This window comes from Apus apus, chromosome 1, assembly GCF_020740795.1.
Source record: "Apus apus isolate bApuApu2 chromosome 1, bApuApu2.pri.cur, whole genome shotgun sequence".
NCBI classification, from domain to species: domain Eukaryota; kingdom Metazoa; phylum Chordata; class Aves; order Apodiformes; family Apodidae; genus Apus; species Apus apus.
Window position 1 is genome coordinate 93,603,706 of NC_067282.1, and position 27,366 is coordinate 93,631,071.

At 37.2% G+C, this 27,366-nt stretch overlaps 1 protein-coding gene across 5 annotated transcripts; it reads left to right on the plus strand.

Moving 5' to 3' along the window:
• On the plus strand, positions 1 to 26,883 carry BACH1 (BTB domain and CNC homolog 1). 5 transcript variants are annotated; one of them, XM_051607905.1, is made up of 6 exons: positions 42 to 72; positions 4,857 to 4,955; positions 12,201 to 12,498; positions 15,318 to 16,700; positions 18,211 to 18,417; positions 22,970 to 26,883. In XM_051607905.1, exons 3-6 carry the CDS (start codon positions 12,259 to 12,261, stop codon positions 23,429 to 23,431), a joined length of 2,292 nt encoding a protein of 763 aa, XP_051463865.1. In that variant the 5' UTR covers positions 42 to 72; positions 4,857 to 4,955; positions 12,201 to 12,258; the 3' UTR covers positions 23,432 to 26,883. The 5 variants fall into 5 exon arrangements, with proteins under 5 accessions (XP_051463862.1, XP_051463865.1, XP_051463866.1 ...); XM_051607903.1 differs by lacking the exon at positions 42 to 72 and adding an exon at positions 7,422 to 7,523 and having other exon boundaries at positions 4,582 to 4,955; XM_051607902.1 differs by lacking the exon at positions 4,857 to 4,955 and having other exon boundaries at positions 1 to 72.
• The last annotated feature ends 483 nt before the right edge of the window (positions 26,884 to 27,366 follow it).

Below are 27,366 nucleotides of genomic sequence, written 5' to 3' on the forward strand. Positions count from 1 at the left end.
AGGAGGAGGAGGAGCGGGGGGGGCTGGGCCGGCGCTGCCCTCCGGCCCGCGCGGGAGGCGGCAGGCACTGAGGTGAGCTGAGCTGAGCCGAGCCGGCCGCGCGCGTCCGTCCGTCGGTCCCGTGCCTGTTGGGCTGGAGGGAGGCTGGGGGGGGGGGCGAGGGCAGCGCCGCTCGGGCGCGGGGCGTGGAGGAGGAGGCGGCCGAGGCGCCTCGGCGCTGGCGGTGTTGGCCCCCCGGCCCTCTCCTCTTCCCTTCGCTTCCTCCTGTTCGCTCTGCCTTTTTGGCGTAGCTGCCTGTTCCGCTGCGGCGGGATCGGGCGCTGCCGGGTGGTGGGGCGAGGGAGGGCGGCGGGGTCCCGCGGGGAGCGGCGGGCCGGCGCCGAGGCGCCCTGTGGGCTCGGGGCGCCGGGTGGTGGGCGGCTGCGGGGCAGCCCCTCCGTGCCGTGCTCCCGGTGTTCCCGCTTTCCCCTGAGGCCTGCGCCCGGCGCCGCCACCGGGCCGGGCAGCCAGGCGTTACTCAGCGCCCCGTGACTCTCCCGCGCCGCCGGTCCTGTGCGAAAGGGGCAGCTCAGCCCGGCCGGGAAGCCGGTAGGAACCCCGCTTTGCCCGGGCGAAACGTGCAGCTGGTGTGTGTAGTGCTTGTTTCCTGCCGTAAGAGCTGGGGGAGGCTTGGTTTTACGCCGTAAACAAGGGGATCCAAATCCTGTCTGTCTTGTTCCGTACAGTGAGATACTTGGCATGCTTTGGGGCATGCTGATAACGTAGTAATTATAAAGGAATTGTCACCTGCTTTTCTGCCAGATTATGTTTACATTCTTCATTTTAGTAAGGCAGTACAGCATTGATCCCAAATTCAAATACAACTGCGCTTTCTAGACATTTGTGGAGTTAAAAACGAAAAAAAAAAAAAAAAGCACATGTTTTGCCGGTAAAGGTAAAGTGAAGATAACTGTTTGTACAGTTTCATCACGAGGTAACTTTTGACAGGTTAACTCAAGGCACTTCAGGAAGGCACTTTCGATGTGTGAATAGTATTTGACTGTAATAATGGAATAACTGCAATCCAGAAAGATTGCAGGTTAAGGTTACAAAGCACTCTGAGTACATGAGTAATAGAGTCAATTCTTTAATTTCAAACATTATGCCACACTGAAGAGAAAACAAGAGTGTATTCCTGTCAAACATGCGGAGTCCAAATTAAAGAAACGAAGGTGTTAGAAATCTTACTTCATCATTTATGAGTTTAACTTTAACGATAATTTTAATGGTTTAATTACTGCTGTATGCCCTAACTTGTGTGACTAGGTCTGTGTGTACGTTAGCAGGTAGTGGGGCCCAAAAGTGGCAGATTTGCAGAGAGAAAGTTCTTGCTAAAAACAGGTTATCCACCTTGTATGATTTTCAGAAGGGCTTCCTTTGAGCTAACTACCAAATCCCTTAGTATTTGGACTTCTTTGAAAGTACTTCTAGAGTACATTTCCAAGTGTGATTTAGTGTAAAAAAAGAACCTACTCTTGTTGTCTGGGTCCATCTTGTGAAGTGATTAAAAGCAAATTAAGTGGGCTGTTTGGGAAGTTTGCTTCACTATCACACTCCTGATTCTGACCAAGACGCTGAAGTGGAGGTTTAACTTCCATCTATGTATTTTTTAATGTTTTATACTCAAAACACATAAGATGTTGGTGTGGTATTTATTTGCTTTTAATAGGTTTTACAATCCTATTTATATTAATATAAGAATTGTTTAGTATTAAAAACTATACCCTGTGTGAGAATTTAGATCAAGTGGCACTCTCATTGCACATAGAATAGACATTATCTTTGCTCATGAGCTGTATGAGTCCCAGATAACTTTGTCCTGTGGTTTAGGGAAAGGCAGCTTGCCAGGTCTCCTTGTGATGATGTTTCCCCCCCCCCTCCACCCAGTTTTGTAAGATGACAAGAGGTGTTCATAGAAAATCTTCATAGATTTAATTTTAGTTGTAGACCTGTCTTTCTCCCTGCACTGGATGTGCTGATGTGAAGGGGAGGAGTGGTAGGTTAGTCGAAGGATTCACGTTTCTGTCTGAGTGCTGACATTTTAGCTGTCCCTTAGAATTTGACCACTGAAAGTTTCATGGGGGAGCTTTTAGGGGTAAAAAAACCCCTTTGTGCTATTTATAGTGTAAGTCGCACTATTTCTGTGCGATCCTTAGTTAAGCCGTAGGTAATATAGGCAAATGTGGCTAGGAACAAAACCTGAAGTGAGCAAAAAATAACTGCTGAAAAAAATACTAAGTTGTATGAATGCAGCCTATGAGCACAGTGAGGATAAGGTATCAAGTGGAGAGGAAAAAAATAATAAAATTGAAGGGCTCACTTTGCTGTATCGGATCATGGACTGTATCACAGAAGTAACACCATCTCCAGCAGTATATCGTATTTTTCAGTTAAGGCCCTTTTCAGGATGGAGGGAAGTTTTGTTCTTGTTAAGTAACACAAAGAAACCTTAGTATTTTGTATAAATGTAAGTTAGCAGGACAGAGTACTGGTCAGCTACTGAAGCTTTAAAAAGGAGGGGGAAGTGCACTATGAAGGGCAAATTGACTTTAGAAGCATTGGCGAAATACAAATAAATTGAGTTTAATCATTAGACATACTGGAGAGTGGAAGAAGTAGCCTAGGGTATTAGTCACTCAGAATGTCTTTAAGTGGGTGCCTTTGTCTTCAGAATATTCAGTTAATATACAGAATCATGTTGAGATAATTTATCTGTGAATTATTTCATTTGAACTGCCCAGGTAATGTTTGTAGGTGTTAGTTTGGATTCCAGTCTTGGCCCATTGACTAAAGGCAATTGATAAGTAAATAGATAGTATTTGCTATCCCTGCTTGTGCTTCCTTTATGATCAGTATTTCATTTGGTTCCATCTCAGATATAGTTACTTACAGCTCAACTAGTAAGGCCATGTCTTAACATTGTATGTCACGTAGGACATAGTCTACAGTCTCCTCACGGGAGAACTGACACACAACTTTATGTGATTTGGTGAAGGTCTTTACTAGAATTTCCATTTGAAGTCTGGTCTTCTGTGTCTTTTTTCCCATATTGTATAAATATTGCCACTTCTGATCAGCTTGTGCTTTTCTGTTTTTATAGAAATGCCTCTGAAGTCCTTCCTGATTTATGTCTAAAATACTTGCATAATTTTGTTTCAATTTCATGTATTGTGAAGAACAGTTGTGGAAACAAATTTTAGTTAAAAAGCTAATACAAGAAACAAGATTATTAATATAATTTCCAGAAAGTATTATATTTGACTTGCCAATATATTTGGTTCTCAGTTCCTTCAGGTTGCTTCTTATGTCCTCCTGTGTTGGAATTGGATACGTTAGAGCCACAGATAGTTAATTTAGTATTAATTATAAATATTTTGATATGCATATTTGAATGCATATGTGAATGGATTCTGACAGTCATTAAACCAAAGTAATTCATGTGGTTTGTTTAACTGTGGCAAGGAGTAGAATATGTAGCTATACATGCAAATGTATTTGTCCTTAAAGGGAAGAGCTGATAGTAGATGTTAGCTGTGCAAACTTTACATTGTGCCAGTTTGCCCCTTATTCTAAGTGAACAGTCTATTCTCTAACCTAGTTCTTGTTTTACAAAGATAAAATCAGTTTCTACTAGTATTTTCCTAGGTGCTATATTTGTGGAGTTTTTGTTGTTAGGTGTTTTGAGGTTCTTTTAGGTGAACCACACCTTCAGGAAGTCTGTGCAGTGTTGTTATCATTCCAGGGTAACTCTGAATACTAGCAGAATTGAAGGATTATAAATAATGGGATTTTCTTGCAAAGGAGCCTCTAAAATCCCTTCAGTTCTACTTCAGTTTTAGCAGTGAAACAAACCAAATCCAACATTAGCATTTTTATCCCTAATCCAAGAATTAAACCATTAGTGTTGTATGAAATAATGGTAAACTGCAAAGCAGTAGTATTTTTTTTTTCCTGTCTTTGATATGGACTGCTTGATATCACCTTCTAAGGGAAACTATTCAAACCTCTGCTTTGTGGAAAGTTTATATGATTACACAGTATCAATCATTCACTTTTTTCCTTCAAAATCCCAGCTTCTAGAATCTTGTGGCTACTAGGAATCTCAGATTCTGCCCCTCACCCACACTCTCATATAGCTTGCAAATACTAAAAAAGTGAATATTCAGGCATAAAACCTGGAAAACAAATCAAGGCTCTCAGTGCAGACTTAAAACTTGCCAGACTTCCCGTGATTCTTTTTAATTCTTGTTTGTGACTTGACAAGAGTCCAAGTGCTGTGGTAAGAGTTATGTTTCAGAAGTACAACCTAATAATTTTTTTTAAAGCTTATTTATGTAATTAAGCTGTGAACAATACCATCCAGGTGTTTAGGCTAATAAAGAATGCGATTTAGAATTTTAATTATGAATGTGCTAATCATCTGAAGATGAGACTTACTTTTTTCTAGAAGAGGAAGCATTGTTCTTAAGAAGCAAAGCTTAGTTTCTGCTTTTTTCTAATAGCATTTTTGTTTTGAAGTCTTTTAGAACTAAAGATGGAGAGCAATAAGCATGAACAACTAAAATGCTTATTCATTCCTTGTCAGCATAACATGAATCAGCAGCTATTAACTGCTGTAGGCATTCATCTGTACAATAACTTTATTTCCTTAAAAGGAGAGGTAGCTGGGTGCAAGGACATAGATATAAAACTGTAGAAAAAAGACTTTGCAGTGTATTTTGGAGAAATGGTCTCTTATCCAGACTGATTTTAATGGTAGTAAATGATAGTTGTCCCGTTGTACTTTATATCTGTGGATGACGGAATTTTTTTTGTAGGATGAAGTAGATGTCCACCTTAAGGGAACTGACCAAGACAAGTGATCTACTGGAATTTGCTCAACAGATCAGCATAGAAGTCAGGAATAGCACCCAGAGGTTGTTTGGTTTTTTTCTTCAAGCTATTTTTTGGGGTCTACAGTGTCTTTTTTCCAACTGTTCAGGAATTTAAAGTGTTCTAAGAGTACAGATATATTACAAGCATGGTGTCAGCTGAGCAGACCTTTATTGTCTGCTAGGTGATATATTTATCTTGCTAGTTTTGTCGTGATGGTGATCACACCTGAAATTGCATCTGAGTGTCCAAGTTCAACCAGCTCAAAGAGCAGTGACAGCACTGGTGTCCTGCTTAGGTTCTGCACCTACTGAAGGGGAGCTTCACTCTCTGCTTTCTTTTGTTTCAAGATCTCTACTTGTGTACAAGTGAGGGTTATTTTGATTACTACAGAGGGTTGATACCCAGTATGGTAGTAGTAGAGGGTTGCTCACTAAGTAGGAAAAGACTAAGGAACAGGGTTTTGTTTACTTTTTTAGTAAATTGGGTAATTTTTGGGCTGGATCATTTACAGGAAATCTGTGGTAGCTGAAGGTGAGGAAAAAAAGCTGTATGTGTAGACTGAGTTGTTTGTGACGGTAGAGGCACATAATCAGAGTCTAGGAATAAAAGATTAGCTTTTTTTTTTTTTTAGGAGTACCTGAAATGGAGTTATTGACTGATGGAAAATAAGTTAGAGCCTATTTCTCTTTAAAAGAAAGCATGGATGGTAGGATGTAACTCCTATAGCTCATACACTTTCGCTTAGCTATTGCTAGTACCATTGGTATCTTAGTAAAGCTTAAGACAGGTGGTGTAGGTTTATTACTCCACTTGCTATTAAGTCATTACAGGTGATGGTAACAAAGTACAGTCTTGTGTTCTATTTGATTGTGAGTCTTTCACAGTGATTAGGTTTGGATGCTAGACTCAACTGAATGCAAATGCATGTGAGTTCTCATTGTATCTTGGTGACCATTAGATACTGGATTTTTATTTTTTTTTTTCCAGGTTCTTAGGTTTAGTGCCAAGAGTTTAGATTGTAAGTTTGGCAAATCAGCTATGTCTTTCCTGAAAATGCAACCCTTCCAACTAGTAAAGGCCTGACCATTATTGATTTCCATGGATTTCTGTGCTCTGATTTAGTATTTTTAAGGACGCTTGAAATATTCAACCTCAGAATGTTAAAAAATGATTTTGGTAAATGTGTGCACAAATCAGAAGTGTATCATAATGCAAATAGAAGCAGAAATTAAAGTGATTTGCCCTCTCAAACCTGTATCTCAGTTTTAACAGCCACTTTAGTATTTTTTGGCAGTTTGCCTTCAAGTGTCTCAGAGCCTATGGATCTCATTTCTGTGACTCATTCATTCTTTCTAGTTGTGCATTTTCTTCTAGTGCCACCAGTGAATCTTTCCCATGTCATGTGGTCCGATGTGAAAAACACTCTCTTTAGCTGTAAAGCATAGCCCTTTGTATGTTAAAATCTCACCCTTTTCAGTTTTTGTGGTGTTTGTGTAGAAACTAAAGGACACTGGATTTGTCTCTGCATTAGCCCTCTTAACTGTTGTTCTAAGTTTTTCTGTGGTAGAGTTCCTGGCAGCTGTCCTAGGCAGGCAGAGACACCTCCAGCTGCTGTTTTTTTCTTTGTTCTGAAGAGTGATGCAGGTGTACAGTAAGCCAGCTATAAGCTACAAAATTGATGTTATCATCTGAACTGTTTTTCTAAGTTACTGAGAAGCTGAGTCGAAAACTGCTTGGCTTTTTTGGGGGATTTTCTAACTGATGCAAAATGCAAGGTACTATTTTTAAATCTTCATTTAAAGTGTAAATAAATTCTAATGTTTTATTTAGTAGTTTGATTTTTATGATGTTTGGCATTAATTACTAAAGTATTTTTGACAGAACATTTGTATTAGAAATTCTCTATAGAAAAGCTGAGGCTTTGGTAGTTGTCCAGTGGGCATCTGGATAAGTGGCAAAGATTTGGTATATCTGTTGCTGATGTTAATATTTGCAGTAAGCTGATGGGTGGTACAGTTTCTTTATTTTTTTTAGGTTTTGGATGCTGTCTAAACATCTGCATCTCGTTGCTTCTGGTTAGCCATATAACTTTCACCTTTGAGTGGGATTTCTGTTTGTTGTCTGCTTTTTGCAGACACTAAGGACTTCATCATGGCAAGTTTGTGAATTTTGGGTTCAATAACACAAAAAAATGCTCAATTTGGTGTTTGGTGTCAGTATACATACACTGTGTGTTTTGCTGGTTTTTGCATAATGGGGGAAATTACTCTTTAGCATTAAATACTTGAGAAAGTGGTGCTGTGTAAAACCCTGACTTTTAGGGAGCGGTTTTCTTGGAAGAACTATTGTAGCAGACATTTACTGGTTTCATTTTTGTATAAATAACATTTAATTTATATAATGCATATATACATTTTTTTAATATATAATGCAGTATTTCTAGATTTACTTAACATGTTCAGAAGTATGGTTTTTTTTTTGTTTTGTTTTGGTTTTTTTTTTTTTAGTATGCGATACAGAACCCTTTCCAGGACTGTGTAATTGTCTGAATTTTTAGAGACATACTTAATCATCAAGCATTTCTCTTGCCCTATGACAAGTGTATGGAGGTGAGCTGGTTTCTGTGCATGCTTTTGTCAGCTTCATTGACAACTTGAGTCTTCAATGCTTCCTTCAGCTCTTGCATAACACTTTTCTTGTTGAATACAGGAGGTTGGGTGCAGGCTTCTATGTGTTGCCGTAATGCTGCTGAGCTTGTTAAGTTTATCTACCTTGTGCCAGATTTGTGTGTGGATGAGAAATACCACATGCTATTGTGCGTTTTGTCCTGGTAATATGTTCCTACTCCTATGCTATCTATTGCAAGGTAATATTAGAATCACAGAATCATAGAATGGTTTGCATCGGAAGGAACCTCAGAGATTATCTAGATTCAACTCCCCTGCCATGAGCAGGGAAACTTCCCGCTAGACCAGGTTGCTCAAAACTCCATCCTATCTGGCCCTGAACACTTGCATAATATTCTTTATTACTACTTTCTTCCTGGAACTTAGCAACAACTGTTGCTTGAAACTTTACATAGTCTCAGCCATAATGTTATCTTTGGAGTATATATTTGGGTTCTTTTGAGAATCAGCTGGGGAGACTTTATAGTTTACTTAAAGATCTGCGCCAAGTGACTCCTGAAAGCAGAAATTGTGTGGGAAAGAAGCAGAGGATCATTTAACTAACTTGTTTTATTCTGTAGTCGACTAGGAGTTAAAGAGCAGTAATTGCTACCCTACCAATTGTAAGCAAATGGATGAGCAAACCTGCAGTCTAATTTTAAAGTCCCTTATACTTACTATACGTGACAGCTACCTCCGTGTTAGTAATGTAAGCTAGTTCATAACTTTAAATGCATGAGAAAAATGAGCATCGGGTGAGATATGTATTTGCTAGTGAGTGTTGGTAGGCATCTTGCTCTAATCTCTACGCTGTGTACTTTAATGTGTATTCTTTCTTAAAATGTTGTTGCAGTGCTTAGTCTCATTAAGATAGTATTTTTTACATTCTTTGAAATATCTAGTCAATTGAAAGTAGATATATCTAAATTTATTGAAAATATGGTAATTTTACATGTAACTGTTAAACATAATTTTCCTATTGAATATTATGCTAGTAGGGAGGAAAAATTGCCGTACTTAACTTTGATAAAGCAGAATCAAGTTTTATAACTAGTATTTAGGAGAAAATATTTTTGCCCTCAGGCCAAACGGTTTTAATCTCAAAATCACTGTCCAATAAAGAGTGTTAAATTCATAGTAACATGCTTCGTTGTCTTTAGTAGCATGCTTTGTTGTCTTTTCAAAACAGAATTTAATTCATTCAGCTTCAAGTGTTCCTTTATGTAGGTTTGATACATGCATGTATGTTTATATACATTCTCTCCCTTCCCTCCCCACCCTTCTGCCTCCCACTTTACAGACCATGAGATTATTAAGTGTTCAGAATTTCAGGTGGGAGGAATGTGAGGAATGCTTTTGTACTGACAGTACTAGTTTTCTTCCACTAACTGAGGTTATGGAATTAGTGAGCTTTCATGTTGTTTCTTCTTTAATGCTTTCAACTTGGATTGTAAGGACTATTTTAAGTTTTGGAAGATCATCTTGGACTCCCCTTAGTTTTGATAGTAACTGCTGGGTCAGACATCTTAAAGAATATTCTTGCATGTGTGGGTTTTTTAGCAACTTTTGCATACACTCATGTGGTTGTTGACACTGTCTTAGCAGTGATTTAAGTATACAGTCATCTGCTGACTTTTGGAATACTTCTACAAGTTATGTGTGCCTGCTTCTATTTTTCCTTGCTTAAGTGTTAATTTTAAAATAAAAATAGCATAGAATAGGGGTTTTAGCCTGGTTTCCACAAAAATACTTTGTGTTAGCATTGTTTGTAGTGTCCATTTTCCATCTCTTTAGTAACTTGTTGCTGCTTTCATTTGAATTGTCTGAGAGGGGAAAAAAAAATCTCATGGATAATAGTTGTAGAAAATGAAATTATGTAAAACAGGCAGGAAGAAAGCCTAGAGGGCCCTGTCCTTGTAGAGCAGTTGCAGCATGAGCTCGTAAGTTAAAAAGCACCACTGAATCTTTTTCTCCACACCTTTTACTCTCTTTGTCCATCCATAAATAAAATTAATTTTAAGAATCTTGGTGGTCCAGGAGAATAGCTAAATTAGAAGAAAAAAATAAACAGTTCATAGAAGAGATGTACTCTTTCTCTTTGGTACAACAGCAAGTCTTGTGGATGTGTATATAACAGATCTACTTACAGACAAGTGTATTTTGAACTTGCACTGCTGTGGAAAATTTTGTTGGCTGTCTTGACAAATACTATAATAAATGTGGTACTATGCCTTTATTACACAACTGGAAAACTGAATTAAGACATTCACAAGTTTGACCTCTGTTAGTACTTCTCTAAAGTGTTACAGCTTTTTACAGTGGTTACATTTTCCCTTTCCTGTTTGATGCTTTTTGTTACAACCAGCATTTTCAGTCTGGGTAGGGTAGAATGTTCTTTGCATATATCTATGTAAATTAACTACTTTTCCTTTTAGCCTTCCATGCTGTGGAGCTATAATGAGCTGAATTGGATACTGGAACTTTTTATTTTACAAGGGATCCAAGAACAGCATGTGTGGTACATGGGTTGTCTTATCTGAGGACTGTGAGAATTTAGTCTTCCATTTTATTTTGTCCTCTGTTCCTTTTTGATTTTATTTTTTTTTTGGTAAAAAATACAGTCTCATACTTTGCTAAACTGTGTGTGCTGTAGTATCTGATGAATATGACAAGTTAAAGAACATAGAGCAAACAAATTAGGAATACATTACTTTTATTGGTTACTACTCAAGCTAATCCTCAATAATAGAATTTCATTAATAGCTTTCACAAGGAATTATTTAATAATTCTCATTTAAGTTGACTGAAAATTAAATATTTCCTAAGTAAACAAATCTCTTCAGTCTTGTCATTAGCTATATGAAAACGTCTAATCTGTGTTTTTGCTTCCAAAAATAAGCCCTTTAGGGTTAACAGCTGTTGCTTAATGGGGAAAAGCCTGATTTGTGTAACCTTTTTCTCATCAGAATTTTTATTTTCACAAAATGAAATCTTGCATATTTAAGGAAATGCCCCAAAACAGACTTACTTTCTTCATCTTCGCCAAGTTATGATCTGAACATTTTGGTGATACAGTTGACTGTGAAGTTGAGTGTAGTGTGTTCCATGAGGGAGCAGGAAGCATAGATAATGCTGATGTACCACACTTTACCCAAGTCCAGACTGGTACTGTGCTACTGCTGCCATTGAAAATGTGGATCTTTTACTTCTCTCTTTCTGTTCAAAAGTTCACTAAAAAATGCCTGTATGCCACAAAAATAACTTGAGTAGTGAGTAACTAGGAGTATAACTGGCAGGGTGGATGGCTTTTTCCCTACTGTGTTTAAAGATCACCATGCCCTCCTCCCTCCCCCTTGCTGTGAAAGTTTCCCATATTTGAAAACGGAAGATTTGCAATGGCTACAGTTTTATTGTTGTTGGGAGCTGGCATATCATAACAACCTCTGTTGAGCAATATGGTGATTGGGTAGGCCTGCGTCAGTCTGTAGTCAGCAACTGTGTTCAGTTACAGTAACGCTTGGGTTGAAGAGTCCTGTGTCATCTCAGTGCTTAGTTTGTTAGGGTAACACTTTTCCTAGCAATATAATATTTTCCTTGCAGAAACATTATTATTATTATTTATTTATTTGTTTGTTTGGGTTTTTTTTTTGGAAGAAAGGCTCAATACACACAAGACACAAATTAAGAAATACAGAGTAAAGCTCAAACTGGGAAATGCTTTTAGACTTTTCACTCCCTAGGGAGGTACTTTTTCCCAGAACTTTTTAAAATTTTTTTTCCCAAAGACTAGGAGTTGAGTAATAGCTTCAGTTATGTATTAGTTTATTTCAAGGCAGTGTTTTACATGTCATGTAACTTTTACTATTGTTATCCAATAAATACTGTTATTTCAGAACTTTGCTCTTTCACCAGGTGAGCTGAATCTTACTGATTGATTAGGAAAAGAAACTTTTAACAAGCATGACAATTCAAATATTATTGATGAGCGGGGGGAGGGAAGGCTGCGTTAGGGAATTAAGGCAGGTGGAAAATAAGAGAAATTATCTGCTTTAAAAACAAAGTACCAACCTACTATAGACAAAATGAGAGTATTTTACCAATTCCTGATTGGTTTACTAGGCAGGCAACTTTTGGAAGCAGACAGAACACATTCTGTGCTGGGTCAATCAGTAAACAGAAGTAGCTTGCATACTCTTGCTGAATTTTGGCTGAATGCATCTGTTTTTTTAATTTCTTTTTATATTTTTATAATGTTGGAGTCAGAATATACTGATAATTAAAATTGAAAGGTTAAATAATTTTTAGGTGTTACAGTAAAGTTATGACTTAAACACTTACTGAGGAAAAAATCTGTTCTTTATCACTGAAGTCACATGAAAAAGAGTTCCCTTTTTCAATCTGTGAAACTACTAAAGCAGTGTTTTAAGATATGTATACTAAGACTTGGGTACTTCAAATGTTCATAAGTATGTATTTATGTATTAATGTGTACAAAATATTGAGTATTAATCTTTGTTTTAAAAACATAAGGCAACACATCTTTAATAGTTTGTTTATTATGTTTTAGTATTATGTTGGATATGACTTTCACGTGTACGACTTGTTTTTTTCTTCCTCCAGATTGGAAGAACAGAAGCATGCTTTCCGCTGAGTCTTACACTACCGTTTGTGATACAGAATGTCTCTAAGTGAGAAGAATAGTGTGGTTTTTGCATATGAATCTTCAGTACACAGCACCAACGTACTTCTCAGTCTTGATGATCAGAGAAAGCAAGATATTCTTTGTGATGTTACTATTTTAGTGGAAGATCAGCGATTTCGGGCTCACAAAGCTGTGCTTGCAGCTTGCAGCAGTTACTTCCTTTCAAGAATTGTGGGCCAGGTGGATACTGATCTTATCATCACTTTACCGGAAGAGGTGAGTGTCCCTCCCTTCTGTGTTTCACCTGTCAGAGCCTCCAGTCTGTTTTGTTCGATTCTGTATTACAATAGGCTGTTGCCCAGCTGAGAGGTTAAGAGAACTAAGGGAAGGAATTTCTAACTTGTAAAGCTGCTGTTGGTTAAAGTGAAGGCTAGACAGATCAGAATGTACATCAGACTGAAGATAAGAGTATGCTGTCTTGGGGAATGTACAGGGGAGACTTTTTTTTAAGTAATTATATATTACTTTTAAAGTTACAGACCTGTTTCAAAGCATGTAAGTTTGTCAACAAACAGGCCTTAAATGGTAAAGAGGTACTGCAGAAGTAATCCTCCTGTATGAAAAGATAATAATTTTGGAGTAAAGAATGAACAAATTAAAGTTTAAAGTGGTGAAACCTTTATATTAGTATCATGAAGATTTGGGTTTGTATGTTTACGTGATAAAACTGTACTTATATTCCTTTCTTGCTGTTGTTAACAATTTTCTTCTACTCAGCTTCCTTCCTTTTTACACATGTTAGCAGCTTGATTTTTTTTTTCTACTGTGTTTTATTAACTTTAAGACTGTGAAAATGTATTATAACTACTTGCTTTCTTTGCCCCCCCAAATACATGTTCTCAAATATATTCATTAGATTATGTTCAAAGACATTCAGTGGAAATGAGCCAGAACTCAACATAGGAAATAAAACTTCTTACATATCTGGCACATCTAAGATATTTAAAGATTCTGGTTGGAATTTAGTTAAATTATAAGAGGCATGAGGCAAGCGAGTGACTGGAGTTTGATATGAAATGCTGTGCTTGCAGATGAAAAGTGAAGAGCCTCCATATGCTCAGATTGTGCTCAATGGTAGCAGTAATCTGAAGAGTTGACTGTTAAGTAGTCAGGGGAAGAAGGATGCTGGGGAACATAAACCCATGATTTGGAGCAGAAGAGGGAAATAAGTGGTGTGTAAAACTTCTGATGTTAAAGTGAGAATTTTGCTTTGGGATGATAGAGAAAATAGGGAATTGGAAGAGTAAGAAGTGTATATCAAAGTTGGAGAGGGGAAAAATAGTAGCTGGTACAAAGCAACAGTGTTGCCGTGAACCTGTGAAATCAGAGTTAGAAGGGACCAGAGTTTGTAAAGAAAATGGAGGAACATAATTCTGATATTTACTACAAGTAGACTTAAGAGGACTCTTAGTGAAATTTACTATTAATAATGTAATAACTAAACCTACTGATGAAGCAAGCAAAAATACTAACAGTGAATCTCACCTTTTAATAGTTTGGTTTGATCACTTACGTGGTAAAAGTGTTTGAAGACTTGCAACTTGAGCTTCTCTTCTGGGAACTGCTAAATAGTTTGAAATAAGTCAGTAAGAGAAAGTGAAAGGAATACAGGATGTTTTTTCCCCTCTTGAACCTTTCAGTTATTAACAATAAATGTTTCTACCTTATATAGAAAGACTGTACAATTTTGAAATATTGTACTTGTTTTGTTTGGTTTCATACATGAAAGTCACTTGTTTGTAAATCCGCCCTAATGATTTATTAGCTAGATTAAGTTTAAATACTTCTTGCCTGCTTATGGATACACTGTTATTTACACTCTCCTTCCCCACATTATTAAGGATGAGTTAATGTGGTGGTGTAAACAGAAAACTTATCTCCAGAGTGTTTAAAATGCTATTTTAAGAATTCTTGAAATGGGTCATAAGGGTTTTCAACAGTTTTACTAAACTGCCTCGGTGCAGAACTCTTCAACTTCTTTTCATGTGTTGTTTATGTGTTCTTTATTAAAAAAACATCAACCAACCACTAAAAAAAACAAAGCAAACCCTCAAATTATTCCCAAATTAAATTGCATGTATAGTTAATTATCTTGCCGGCAGAACAAATTCTGTATAGTTAGTGCATTAATACAGCACTTAAATCAGCATAAAGTCTTCTTCATTTCAGTGAAGGAGGGGGGCAGAATATGGAATTGAGTTTGAGTGGTAATAATGAACATAACTACATTCTCTAGTTCTCTCTCAAGACTAAAGGAAGCATCATGTAATTTATAATACAATTATTTGCTTACAGCTTTCTGCCTGATTGCATAGTATTTTTTTCATGTGCAGAAGATGATCTTGTTCAGTTTGTAAAGATACAGGATTTTTTTTTTCCTTTGGATTGCCTGGTAGCCTACTGTTCTGCAGCAAAAACTGAGATTATACTGATGGAAATAAGTAAAACTACCTACTCCAAAGAGGCTTTAAACTGTTCTGGGGTGGTTTCTGGGTAGAATTCTTTCCAGCTATGAAAGTAAGAAAAGGGTCAATGGCAATAGTAATAAAAAATAATGTGTAGTCAAATTTCATCTTTTCAGACCTTTTTATATAAATATGCATAAGACTGACCAAATAACAGTAATTGCTCTTTAGTGAGTTAACAGTTAAATATCAGCAGCATTTATCTTATTCTAGACTGAGTAATGTACAACTTGGGTTTGAAGGATGTCTTTGTGAAGTTGGAATCCAATTACTGGTTTTCAGTGTATAGCAATATTTTTCACTTGTTAATAATGTAGTGTCAGCAAGTTTTATTAAGAGAGTGATCACAGGCAAGAAGATAATTGCCCCAAAATGGACAGGATAAAATTGTATCAGGTTTGCTTCAGAATGTGTGAAACAAGTTTTTCTACAGAAACAAATGTAGAACAAATTTACTTTTGTCTTGTACTGTATCCTGCTGGCATGGTTTGTCCACAGGTAAATTTGGGTTCTGTGTGCTTCTCTATTTAAATCCATATTTACCATACTACTTTTTTTATTTTTTCTTAGGTAACACTGAAAGGATTTAGTCCTTTGCTTCAGTTTGCATACACAGCTAAACTTATTTTAAACAAAGACAATGTTTCTGAAGTTTGCAAATGTGCTGAATTTTTGGGTGTACACAACATTGAAGAGTCTTGCTTTCAGTTTCTCAAATTCAAATTTTTGGACTTTAAATCAGATCAGCAGGAATGTCCTAGGAAGAAGTGTTGCACACCGCATTGTCGGAAAACAAACCCTAAAATTGGCAGCGTGGATGATGGAGACCTGGAAATAGATGATGAAGCAGAAGAACTTTTAGAAAAGGAATATATTCAAACTCCTGACACAAAGCTTGGTAAAGATGAAGAAAATTCTAAATCATTGCCTGCTCTCGAAGATAATGCCAGTCAAACATGTGATCCTGTACACTCAGAAAAGGGTAATACTTCCAGTTTATCTTCCCAATGCCCAAAGTATAGGAAATTCCAGAAAGCTTTTGGAAATGACAAAGTTCATACTTCAGAGTCAAGTCCCAGTATTAAAGACATTCAGGCTGCACCAAGTGCAACTTTTCTTGAGAAGGAAATACCTGATAATGATGGGATACAAAAAGCTCAGGAGTGTGTACCTATGCAGCTGGTCTCAAAATGTGAGGAGACTCAGGTAAAAATGGAAGAAGGGGAGGAGAGCACTGAGAAAAAGGAAGAGGCAAGGAGAGATTCTGTGGCTCAGAATGTGTCCTGTCCTGTGGAGAAAATGGATGTTGCTGATTTCCCCCAAAGCCATGCCACACCTCATGGACTCAATTCTGTGTCTTTTTTACGTAACTGTGAGCAATATGGTAACTTCAATTTTGGTAGTATGCAAAATAACACAGTCTCAGCTGAAAAAACTGTATCAGGTACTGGAGTTGGGAATGACAAAATTGCAAGTAGAGATGACACACCTTCGAGTAGCAATTTGTGCACCAGGGAAGCCACTAACATTACATCAGCTGGTGATCGAAGCAGTGTGGAGAGAGAGATAGCAGAACATCTAGCTCAAGGGTTCTGGAGTGATATTTACAGCACAGAAGCCTGTCAAATACATTTACCACCTGCAGTTTCAAAAGAGCCAGTATATTCAGGGAAAAAATCAGAGTGTCCGTGGCTGGGTATCAGGATCAGTGAAAGCCCTGAACCTTCCTCTCAACGAACTTTTGCAACATTGAATTCCGTCAGTTGCCCCTTTATAAGCAACCTTAGTACTGGAGGATGCTCCAACAACTCTGAAGTAAGCAGTGGAGATTATGTTCAGGGACAACAACAAGAACAGTGTTCCTACAATTATGTGATGAGTTTAGGAGAGGATTCGGAAACTGACACCGAGGGAGACAGTGAATCCTGTTCAGCAAGAGAACAAGAGTGTGAGGTAAGAACATCCTGATGTGTCCTTTGCTTCCCTGTCTCTCAAGGCCCTATTCAAAAACCTAATTCTGGGTCTCCTTTTCTCCAATTTTTTTTGGTGGTTGCTTGTTTTAAAAATCTGTGAAATGAAACTTCAAATAACCATTCAAAGGTTTATATGGCAGGTCACTGTTAATTCAGGGAGACTTAGAAAGTATTTTTTGATAGGATATTGAAGTGGTTGATGCTTAGGTATTAGATCTCCATGTATTTCTGGAAAAACTACATCAGAAGAGGCTGTTAGTCTTAAACCGAGGCATGGGAAGTTTTTCATAATTTTTTTTGTCTATTTCAATTATACTTCTTGGAATGTTTGTTTTATAGAAACTTAACAGTTTTCTTGGTTTTATTTTGAGTTGTGGGGAGGTGAGAAAGAAATATTTCAGATTTACTGTAAAATGAAAATTAAGGTTTCAAGCTGGCTTTGGTAGCTGTGTACTTAAGACAGCTTTAATAGCATTGCCTTTTCTAAAACTGATGTTAAATTTCTTTCTCTAACTGCAGAAAATTACTTGGCACTTCTTTCCTTTATGTCATTGTTTTGTTAGTGTTTAGGCAGATGCCATACATAAGTAGTCTAATCCCAAAAGATTTTACTATATGCCTAGAATTATTTCTGTGACAATACATTCCTCATCTTTTACATTACAAAGAAGTAGTTGGCATCATTGGTGAGGGCAGTACTCTCATTTTCTTTGCTGGTCGCTGGTGGTAGCCAAACACAGGAGAGGTTTCTCTGCTTTTTAAACTAAATTCAGGTCTTCGACCACAGCGAAGTAACATACTCTGCTGCTTAATATATTCAAATGTAAGGATTATAATAGTGTCTTTAGTCAAATACTTGATAATGTGTGGCTATTTTTTTTGTAGTGGTAAAGATGTTCTTCAGTATTAATCAGAATTTCATGATCTGTATATGTTTCAGAAGCTCCTTCTGAAGCTCAGGTGTACAGACAGTAGCAAGAGCCTGGTTCTCTCTTCTCCAGAAGAAATACAAGACAAATATTGTTAATTTTTATGTTTTAGGTAATTGTCTGTTTCAGATGAACTTTTCCTGCATAAAACTATAGGTATAAAAATGTACGAAGGATATAGTCTTACTAGCAGCTTAGGGGAACCATTGACTCTGTTAGTGATTCTTGACACCTGTTTTGTGCACTGCCTGACCAGAACTTATTTTCCTAGAGTGTATCACCTAATTATTTGCTGTGTGCATGGATAATTTCATCCTACTCCAAATATGCTTTTGAGGATCAAGTGAAAATATGCCAAGTACTCAGTTATTTCATCAGTGTTTGAACTCATCCAGTTGAAATCCCACCTGATAGCTACATTAGCTTACTCTTGTCTCTGAGATATAGGAAGAAAGATGGGTTGTGTGGTAAGGAATGCTTAAAATGAAACTTGAATTGGCCTGTTGGTGTTTGTGTATATCATGTTCACCTTTGATTTACAACTGTTATCTTACATTCTAGGTAAAACTGCCATTTAATGCACAAAGGATTATCTCACTTTCCAGAAATGACTTCCAGTCATTTCTGAAAATGCATAAATTAACTCCTGAACAATTGGACTGTATTCATGATATACGAAGACGAAGTAAGAACAGAATTGCAGCACAGCGATGTCGTAAGAGAAAACTTGACTGCATACAAAATCTTGAATCTGAAATTGAAAAACTGGTATGTATAAATGCTCATTACTGTTGACTTGAGTCTTTCTCTAAACTTCTTGACTGAACATTTGGCAATAGTTTGAGAGTGAGGTGGCTTACTACCTTTTCCACTTGAGCTTAGATCAGTCTTAAAAGATTTATAGAGTTCTGGATTTTCAGTGCTTTAATCTAAAGTAAATGCATTATTCCTTCTGTGGACTTGTTTCAATTCAAAGAAAAGTTCATTAAAGCATCATTTTTGGTGAACACTGTTTCTGAAGCCCATCAGCATTGAGCTCTACTTGGTTTTCCGCCTCTTTATGCTTTCTTGCTTTGTGCTGTTGTTATTCAGCTCATGGTAGCTCATGGTATTGCTCATGATCAACTTTACAGTTATGCAATTGTTAATTGTGTAAGTATTGTTTTTTGTAACATATCAACATGGGCTGGTGAACTGTTTCCTGAATCTTGAATCTTGAACATGAGATCCTTGCAGAAAGGCAAAAGATACAGCAGAATACAGGAAGCTGCTGCCTTTTTAGCAGTTGTATCAAGATTGTAACTGAGGAACTGATGCATCCATATTTCTCTGCAGCCATCTGTTAATATTATTTCTCCTTCTTAAAAGGCAATAAAAAGATAAATATTTAACTTAAAGAGTAATGTGGATAATCTGAGGTTCTACTGACAAGAAAATAATTGTGAGTGGCATTTTTCTGGTCTTGATTTCTGACCCAGTCATCTCGGCTACATAATTGATCATACCATGTGCACTAAATATTTCAGTTGTTTAGGGTTACTGTACTCATAATTCTTGTTTATGGAGTTTATGGAGTTTTCCCCTTATGACCTCACAGAGAAAAGGAAAATAAAATTAATGCAAGTGCCATGAGCTAGTAACTTATTTTCCTGAAGTGATCCATCATCTTTCACTACACACACTTCTGCAGCAAAGGAGATAGGCATGGGAGGAAGTAATGCAGTGCCATACAGTCCTAATGAGTGTACAGAGCAAGTCATTCAGAGTGCTGAATGAAGAAGATGCTCTTTGAGGGAGGGAAGTCAGGTGATCACATTAATAACAGTTTTATTATTCTGACTGAAGGGAGAAGTTGCATTTCTGACAGTTCAGAACTTTCTTCCTGTTTTTATTGTCATATTGTCAATGTTGTGCAACATTTAGGGGGGTGAGAATGAGAGATTTATCTGCAAAATTAAACCTGTAGTTGACTAAGTGACTGATAATCATAGTATAATATACTTTCTTCTGTGGAGCTGTGCTAGAACAGACTATCTGCTGTTCAACAGGTATCACTGTTCAAGGTTTAGACAATGAGTTGAGAATTGTGAAGTGAGGTCTGAGTTATGACTCATGCTCTAGGCACAAATATGTTCCGGTTGCTTATTTTTTACAACAGTGCAAGTAAGTTTCTTCAGAACTTCCTGAAAAAACCTTGTTTGAATCTGTTGAGCATGTCTGACAGTGATTGATGTTATGTATCAAATTTGTGTAAGTTGTGCACAAATACAGAAACTTGACCTGTCTAGGCATAATTTCCAGGTGAGTGGAAGAAAAGAGACATCTGAGAAGGGCGTTGCGTGGTACATCCAGGTTGCTTCATGCATGATGACTTCAGACTGGTTCCTCCTTAGGCTTTGATCTCTGCATGCTATCCTCTGTAATGAGGCTCTGAGAGAAGATAATATGGTGTAGCTATAGTTTGAAAACTCTTGACAAGTAGACAATACTCAGTGCTATAACCTGTTAGGAAATATTGTTTGGTTCAATTCCTCATCCTGGCTTCCAGTATGTGCAGCATGTCCTGTATTAATTTATATTTGTTGGTGCTTGTCAGGTTTTTGTTCTCTCAGATTAAAAGGTAGTATTTTTTTTTTGGTGTTTCTTGGCAAGGTCCTATACCTGGAACAGACTAACCCTTTGCATGTGTAGAGTGATGGGCTGGGGAATAGCATTGCTGAAAAGGATCCTAGGGATCTGGGCAGACAGAAGGTTGAGCATGGGTCAGCAGTGTGTCCAGGCTGGAAAAAAGGCCACCAGTGTTCTGGGCTGTATTAACAGGAGTACAGCAGTGCTTCCAGAACGGTGTTTGTACTCCTATATATGCTTAGCACGTGTAAGACTGAATCTTTTGCCCTCTTTTGACCCCTCCCAGTGTCAGAAGTACATTGACAAACTGCAGCAAGGTTAGTAGAAGGCCCCTGAGATGGTCAGGCCTGAAGTACTCCTATGATGAGAGGCAGAGGAAATAGGCTTTCTGCTTGGAGGAGAGATGGCTGTAGCAGACCTAATAGGTCTAATAGGTCCTTAAGGTTGTGTAGCCATTGGGACTGAAGACAGTACTTCACAGCAGAAGAATGAGACATTGCCATAAAGGTTTCAATTGCATATAATGAAACACTTCTTTCTATGGGGACAGGCAGGCAATGGAGCAGGTTACCCAGAGAAGATTGTGCATGCTCTCTCCGTGGATGTTTTTGTGATGTGGCTCAGCAAAGCCCTGAGCCACCTGATCTTACCCAGAGCTGCCTTTGTTTTGAGCAGGAGGTTAAACTACACAGCTCCTGAGGTACCTTCTTACCCAAGTGATTCTGAAAAATTTGAAGTCTTCTGATAAGCTCTACTTATTGAATAAAAATGCTGTTTGGTACTAAATGTGACTGTTACCTGGGAGAATTAGGTTTGGTCGTTTCACTTGACCTTTCCTGAAGATTCTGGAGCTCAGGAGGAGGATGTGTGTCATACGTTTCTTGGATCACAGCTTATAGTAATTGAGATCTTGTTATATATATGATAGCAGAGGGAAGAAGTGTGTGAACTAGATACGTTATTCACCAGAAGAGTTAAAAGAGTGCTCAGTTTGATTATTATGACCTCAAGAAACCAATAATATTTAAATGTATTAATCTGTCAACAACTTCAGATGGTGGTGGGCAACTTACAATGAAGTAAGCATTTCTGAATGTTAAGTTTGTTAAACAGCAGTCTAGATAATTTCATCAGTCCGTAATACACAGCTGGGTCCCTCTACATACCCAAAATTTGCATAAAGTGATTTCAGAGTGGGAGATCTGGCAACAGCTGCTCTCAGTACGCTGACAAATAGTAGTTTATTAGCAAAGTTTCTAATAATTTTAGGCAAAAAGACTGGCAAAAACTGCTTCTCTTGCCAAATCCCACTTAAATGTAGCTAGTTCTTTCAAATAGAAGTTGTAGAGGTTGCAGTATGAGTTTCTTCTGCAAGAGAGGATGTGAAAAGCATTGGAAATAATTAACCTAAGAGTGAGCTGACATAGAAATAGTAGTAAAACACAGTGTGTATTATTAAAATCTATTTCTTAAAAACTGTTCAAAGCTTTGTATGTTTTCAAAACTCTGCATCTTAATAAAAAACTCCAAATGTGTGGCATGTTTGTTCTGGGGGTTTTTTTGGTCCTTTTCTTTCAACTGCTTCATTATGGTCTTAGTTGTTTCCTGTCCTTTGCGATTTCCTCATTTTTCTTTATTCAAATGTTTCTTTTTTCCATCATTAGGCCTCAGTTATCAATGTCCTTTCATATTCAGACAGTTGTATAATAGGTCTTGGAAAAAATAATGATATTAAAGTAAAAACAAACAAAAAAAGGCTCATTTTTAATAACTGGTACTTTTTTTTTTCTACTTGATATTAATTAGAGAATTGCCATTGCTTCTGCTGCCCTGTGTTTGGAGAATCCTTTTGCATTACTAACTAGGTTGTAAGCTACTTGTAAGGACAGTCTTATTTCACGTCTGAGAGGTATTTGCCACTTTTAGGTATGTTAGCTATGTAAATAAAACTCAAGCAGTCAGCAGCTATTTTCCTGTTCCAATAGTAGGTTACCTATCTACTGGCACCTCTCTTGTCTCTTCAGTTCACCAATCTGTCATTCCTCCTCTTCTTTAAATTATTTTAACTTCTGTTCTAGTCAGTGCCTTGAAAGATCAGATTGCTACATTTCCAGAGAAAATATTTTGTTTACAGTTTCAGCATGTTTTATTTTTTTAACTTTTCTATATTTTCTGTTTACCCTAGGAACTTTTCTCAACTCCATTGTTTGTTCTACAATGGACTTGGCATTTTCTAGAATTGAATTTATTTTAATCTACCAGAGTAGTATCAATAATGAAAATGTGATGTCTGGTTTTCAACATTAAACTTTTACAATATAAACCTCTATGAAGACTGCTTTGCTTAATTTGGCCCAGTGATAATGATTACCCTGTAGAATTAGTGTTTCAGGAATATTTATAGTAAGTGAAGCTGGTTTCATTTATTTAATAATTGCAAATTACTCTTTTGGCTGCCAACATGAGTTTTGAAGAAGCTGTGTGTCTGAAAAATCACTTCAAGTGGCTGAGTTGATGGCACTTCTAGAGAGGTTAGGATTGCCTTTTTGATAGGCATTTGATATTATTGCTGCTTACCTTACTACCAAATTGCAAACCAGATTATTTACAGCCTTGTTTTAGCTTTGATAGGAACATAAACCATAGTGTTTGCATTAAAATGCAGACTAAAATGCTGTTTTTCTTTTTGCAGCAAAATGAGAAGGAGAACTTGCTGAAGGAAAGAAACCACATTTTGTCAACTCTGGGTGAGACAAAGCAGAATCTCACTGGACTTTGCCAGCAGGTGTGTAAGGAAGCAGCCTTGAGTCACGAGCAAATACAAATACTTGCAAAATATTCTTCCTCAGATTGTCCTCTTTCATTTTTGTTCCCGGAGAGAGAACGAACAGCTCCATCTGATAGTGAGCTTGCGATACCAGCATGTACAGAATTAACAGATGGTCTTTCAGGTGTTGCACCTACAAATGAGCAGAGTTCTTGTTATCAGTGCGTGAAAAGCGTGTGTGATGCAACATACAATCAAGTACAAGAACTGCATCCAGTTCCTGTAAGAACACTGGAGAAAACTTCACTTGTAGAACAGTGTGGGCAGAGTGGTGGTATCACAGACTTCTGTCAGCAAATGACTGACAAATGCACTACAGATGAGTGAATCAGTTCTCTCCCTATTGCCAGCCTCTCAACATTACAACTAAAAATGGGATTGAGCATTACTGCAAAGTAACTTAAGTGAAAGAAAAGATGAAACTTTTGTGTTTTGAAACTACATTGACAAGTACATGGTCATTCTATTACTTGGCAAGCTTTGGATTTGCTCTGTGTAGTTCTAGAGTGTAAATTGTGTGTGTCAGCCTTGGAGCTTTTTCTGTGTGGTGAGGCCAAGGAGAGTTTAGGAAAGCTGTTGGAACAGGTAAACTCTGTGCACAGATGTTTATTTGTGAGGAAGCTTTCATTCAGGTAAAGAGCAGCCTTTGCTCTGATTTATGCCACAGTACCTAATGCCACTCTGCATCTCAAGAAAAGCCTCCCGATATGTGTTTATGCACAATGACTTCTATACTTGGAATTCTTAATTCTTTAAGATTTCTTTTTTCCCCGGTAGCCAAACTTTTAAGAAGTGCGTATAGCTCTGAAAATGTTTATTTTATACATGGGTTAAATAACATGACAGTATGGGGAGATTCTGGCAGGTGCACTCTGGAACCAGCTTGTTGCTTCCTGCTGTTCCCATCCCTGTACCAGAGCCAGCTTTTATTGAATATATGCCTTTGTCTTAGCTCTCCAGTATGTAGTTAAGACAGTTCAACTCAAACAGCAGAGGTGCTGCAGCATATTGCTCTCTTCCCTAAATTATGTGGCAGGAACAACAGCATACTGGGAAAGGCACAAGTTTGAAACTGATGCAAGTCTTAGACTAGTGTGCATTGGATCCTCTGGCATCTGAATCCCATATGCTTGTTAAAATCCATTGCTGTCTTGTGAATTAACTGTCCTAGCACTTTAAAGCCTGCTGCTGTTTGTGATAAGTTGGAATCAAAGTATTGTGAAAGTTTAAGGACAGATTTTTTAATTTTTGGGGGGGTATTCAGGCATCAAATTCCTGGGCTTCAGTGCCTGATTACCTAAAATGATGGGCAAATGTATTTGTTCTCTGATCACTGGGACCATTAATGAAATTTTAGTTTTCAGGATACTTTTATGGCTAAGCCTAGTACATTTTCAATGGCTTGTGCTGTAAGTATAAACATACAGAAAGTATAATAAGGAACTGAGATGGAGGGATTTCCTTTATTTACTTTGCAAAGGAGAAATTCAGCCACTAAAAATTATCCCCATTTTTTTAAATTTTTACATGGTAGTTTATGCATATTGTGTACTAATGATGCGTTGTTATTTAGATACTATTCTCACACCAGAACTAAGTATTGAACCTCACCACAGAAAAGTTTTGGTTTTGCTGGTTTACAAAACATGAAGAATCTTGTACAAGCCAGTGGAATTCTTCATTTCCTACCTCAGAATGTATATTAGCTTTTTGTGTCTTTAATGTGCGTGTACAGTGGGCAGTGACTAAGCAAAGGACTATTGTAAATACTGCTTTGAAGTTTTATCTTGGAGTGAGGCAAAATTTGTTCTTGACAAGGCTCTTTTTTTTTTTCCTTCCCCCCTTCCTCCCTTTGGTAACATAGCATTAATAACTATATTAAGACTATTAAGCCACTTATTTAAAACAAAAATGAAAAATTTGAGAGATTTCAGCAGTACTTCTTATAACCAGCGCGTAATTCAAGTGACTACACTACCTCACCAATGGGTTTGAAAGTTTATTTAAATCTCTAGCAAAATCCTTGGATTTTCATCATATGTAATTACTTTTTTAAGGGGAAATTGTATGTTAACAGAGAATAGCTTGTATAAATCACAGCCCTTGCAGTAATGGAAATTCAGAAAGAAATACTATATGGCAGATACCATAAGAGTTCTACAGCTTTGGATATATTTGCAGAGTTGAAATTCTTTTAAATTACTATCATTTATGTATGTTGATCCTGTATGTGTATTACTCATGAAGCTTTCTGGATTTTTTTATCCAGCATCCATATATGCCTGGCTAATTTAATCCTTCCTCCCATGCTGCCAGCCTGGGCAGTGTTTTGCTCCTAAGGCTCCATTTTATTTAAAAAGCAAACCAACAAGAAACAGTGAAAAACAAATCAGAAGGCCCCAAACCTCTCTACTTTCCATGCATAATACTACTTTTAAAGCTGGTGATAATCTGAAATGACGTGGATAATGGCATTATAGCATTGTCCTAAAAGTACACATACTCTGAAATGGAATTCCTTGGGTTCAATGTTTGTTATAAAGGGATGGAGCATATATGTAGAGAATGACTGGCTGGGAACTTAAACATATCCAGTGGTCCAAACCCCCGACACACTTGGCTATGGGTGTTGGAAAACAATGTCAGTGATTACCAAGTTCAGAGGCCAGAATATCCACCAAAGAGTTGTGCTCCACTCTTGCAGTCTGGTGATCAGCCAGGGTCTGAATTCCACCCAGCAATCTGTGCAGGACTTCCAGTGCAGAAATCATGACTGTCATTGACATATGGTAAAAATTCATGTTGTGTTTTTAAACCTATGATGAACTTGATGAAGTTGGAGGGTAGGTTTTTTTCCTAACCAGCTTCATCTAAATAATTTTAAAAATATTTATTTAATTAAATAGACCTACAAGTTGCATGTTGACTTCTATAGCCTATATCATCAACTTGCAAAAGTTAAGAATGAATGACAATTTTATGATACAGAATTCTCAGGTAAATGTTTTGGAGTTTTGTTGTGTTTTTTTCAGTAGAGAAATACTCAATTTTGAAATTGTAAAATACTTTCTTAAAGCATGTTTTAAAATACTTTGGACAGACTATCTTAAAGCCATAAGAGTATGATGGCATACAGATTGTAAAATAAACAGATAATTACAACAGTTGATTTTGTATCTTTCATAATTCAATATTTTCTAAGACTACAATAAAAACCACTATGCTTTCTACAAAGGCTTTTCTTTTTTGTACAAATATTTTGCAGTGAAAGTCTTTCCTGGTGCGTTACTCAATTCTGTAGTACTGTTAAAATTTATGTAAAAACAGTAGCAAAGTAGTATGTATAGTTTATAAGTTCCAGAATAATACACACAAAAGCAAGTATTAGTGAGTTGGAATCAATTTCCTGTAAATTTATTTGACTTTTTTGTATTCTGTTATGTTTGAATGGATTTTCTTTTCTGCAAAAATTTGATATTTGTTTCTTTTTTTACTATTTTAAAAATTAAAGAAGAGAAGATGTAAGTGGCTAATTAATGGGATAGAAGAAACTTGGAGGTGATGATTTACATGCATAGTATAGGTCAGTGCATGAGACTGAGGTTTATCATAGGGGAAATGTAATTATATATATATATTTATTAAGCTTCTCAAAGCATCTTTGTAATCGTAGATCTGTTGGATCCTGTCAGATAATCAGCAGAACTGCAGAAAAGTTACCCTTGAAAAACTGCACTTACTCCCTCTGTACCTCCTAAACAGTAAACTGTAATACTGGATCTTGGCTTTCAGTGTTGTGTTTTACTTTGCAAAGAAAGCTTTTTGTTAGAATTCTTGCTTCACTTGAAGTTTTTGTAACCTGTGCACTTAATGCTTTCAAGTCTGAAATTACCCTTCATGAAATGTCCAAACAGTCCTTTTTTGGGGGAAGTACTGGAAAGCAAGATGATAGATAAGGTTCAACTTGCTGCTTTATAATCAATAAGGGAGTGAAAGCTCCTTTTCCAGGCCAGTTTTGTCCTTGGATTTTGTAGTCACTTGGATTTAGTTAGCATGTTGTGCATGTCTTGATATTTAGAATCAAGACACAAGCTCGCACAAGAATGTTAGTGTGGTTCCTCTTTACAGAAACATAAAATCTTCACACAGGAGTCTGTGATACATTTAAAACTCCTCTTAATCCTCAACAAGAAACAACAGTGATGAAAGCTAAAAGGTACATATGTCAGAGATCAGTACTGAACAATTAGTTCTGTCCCTGG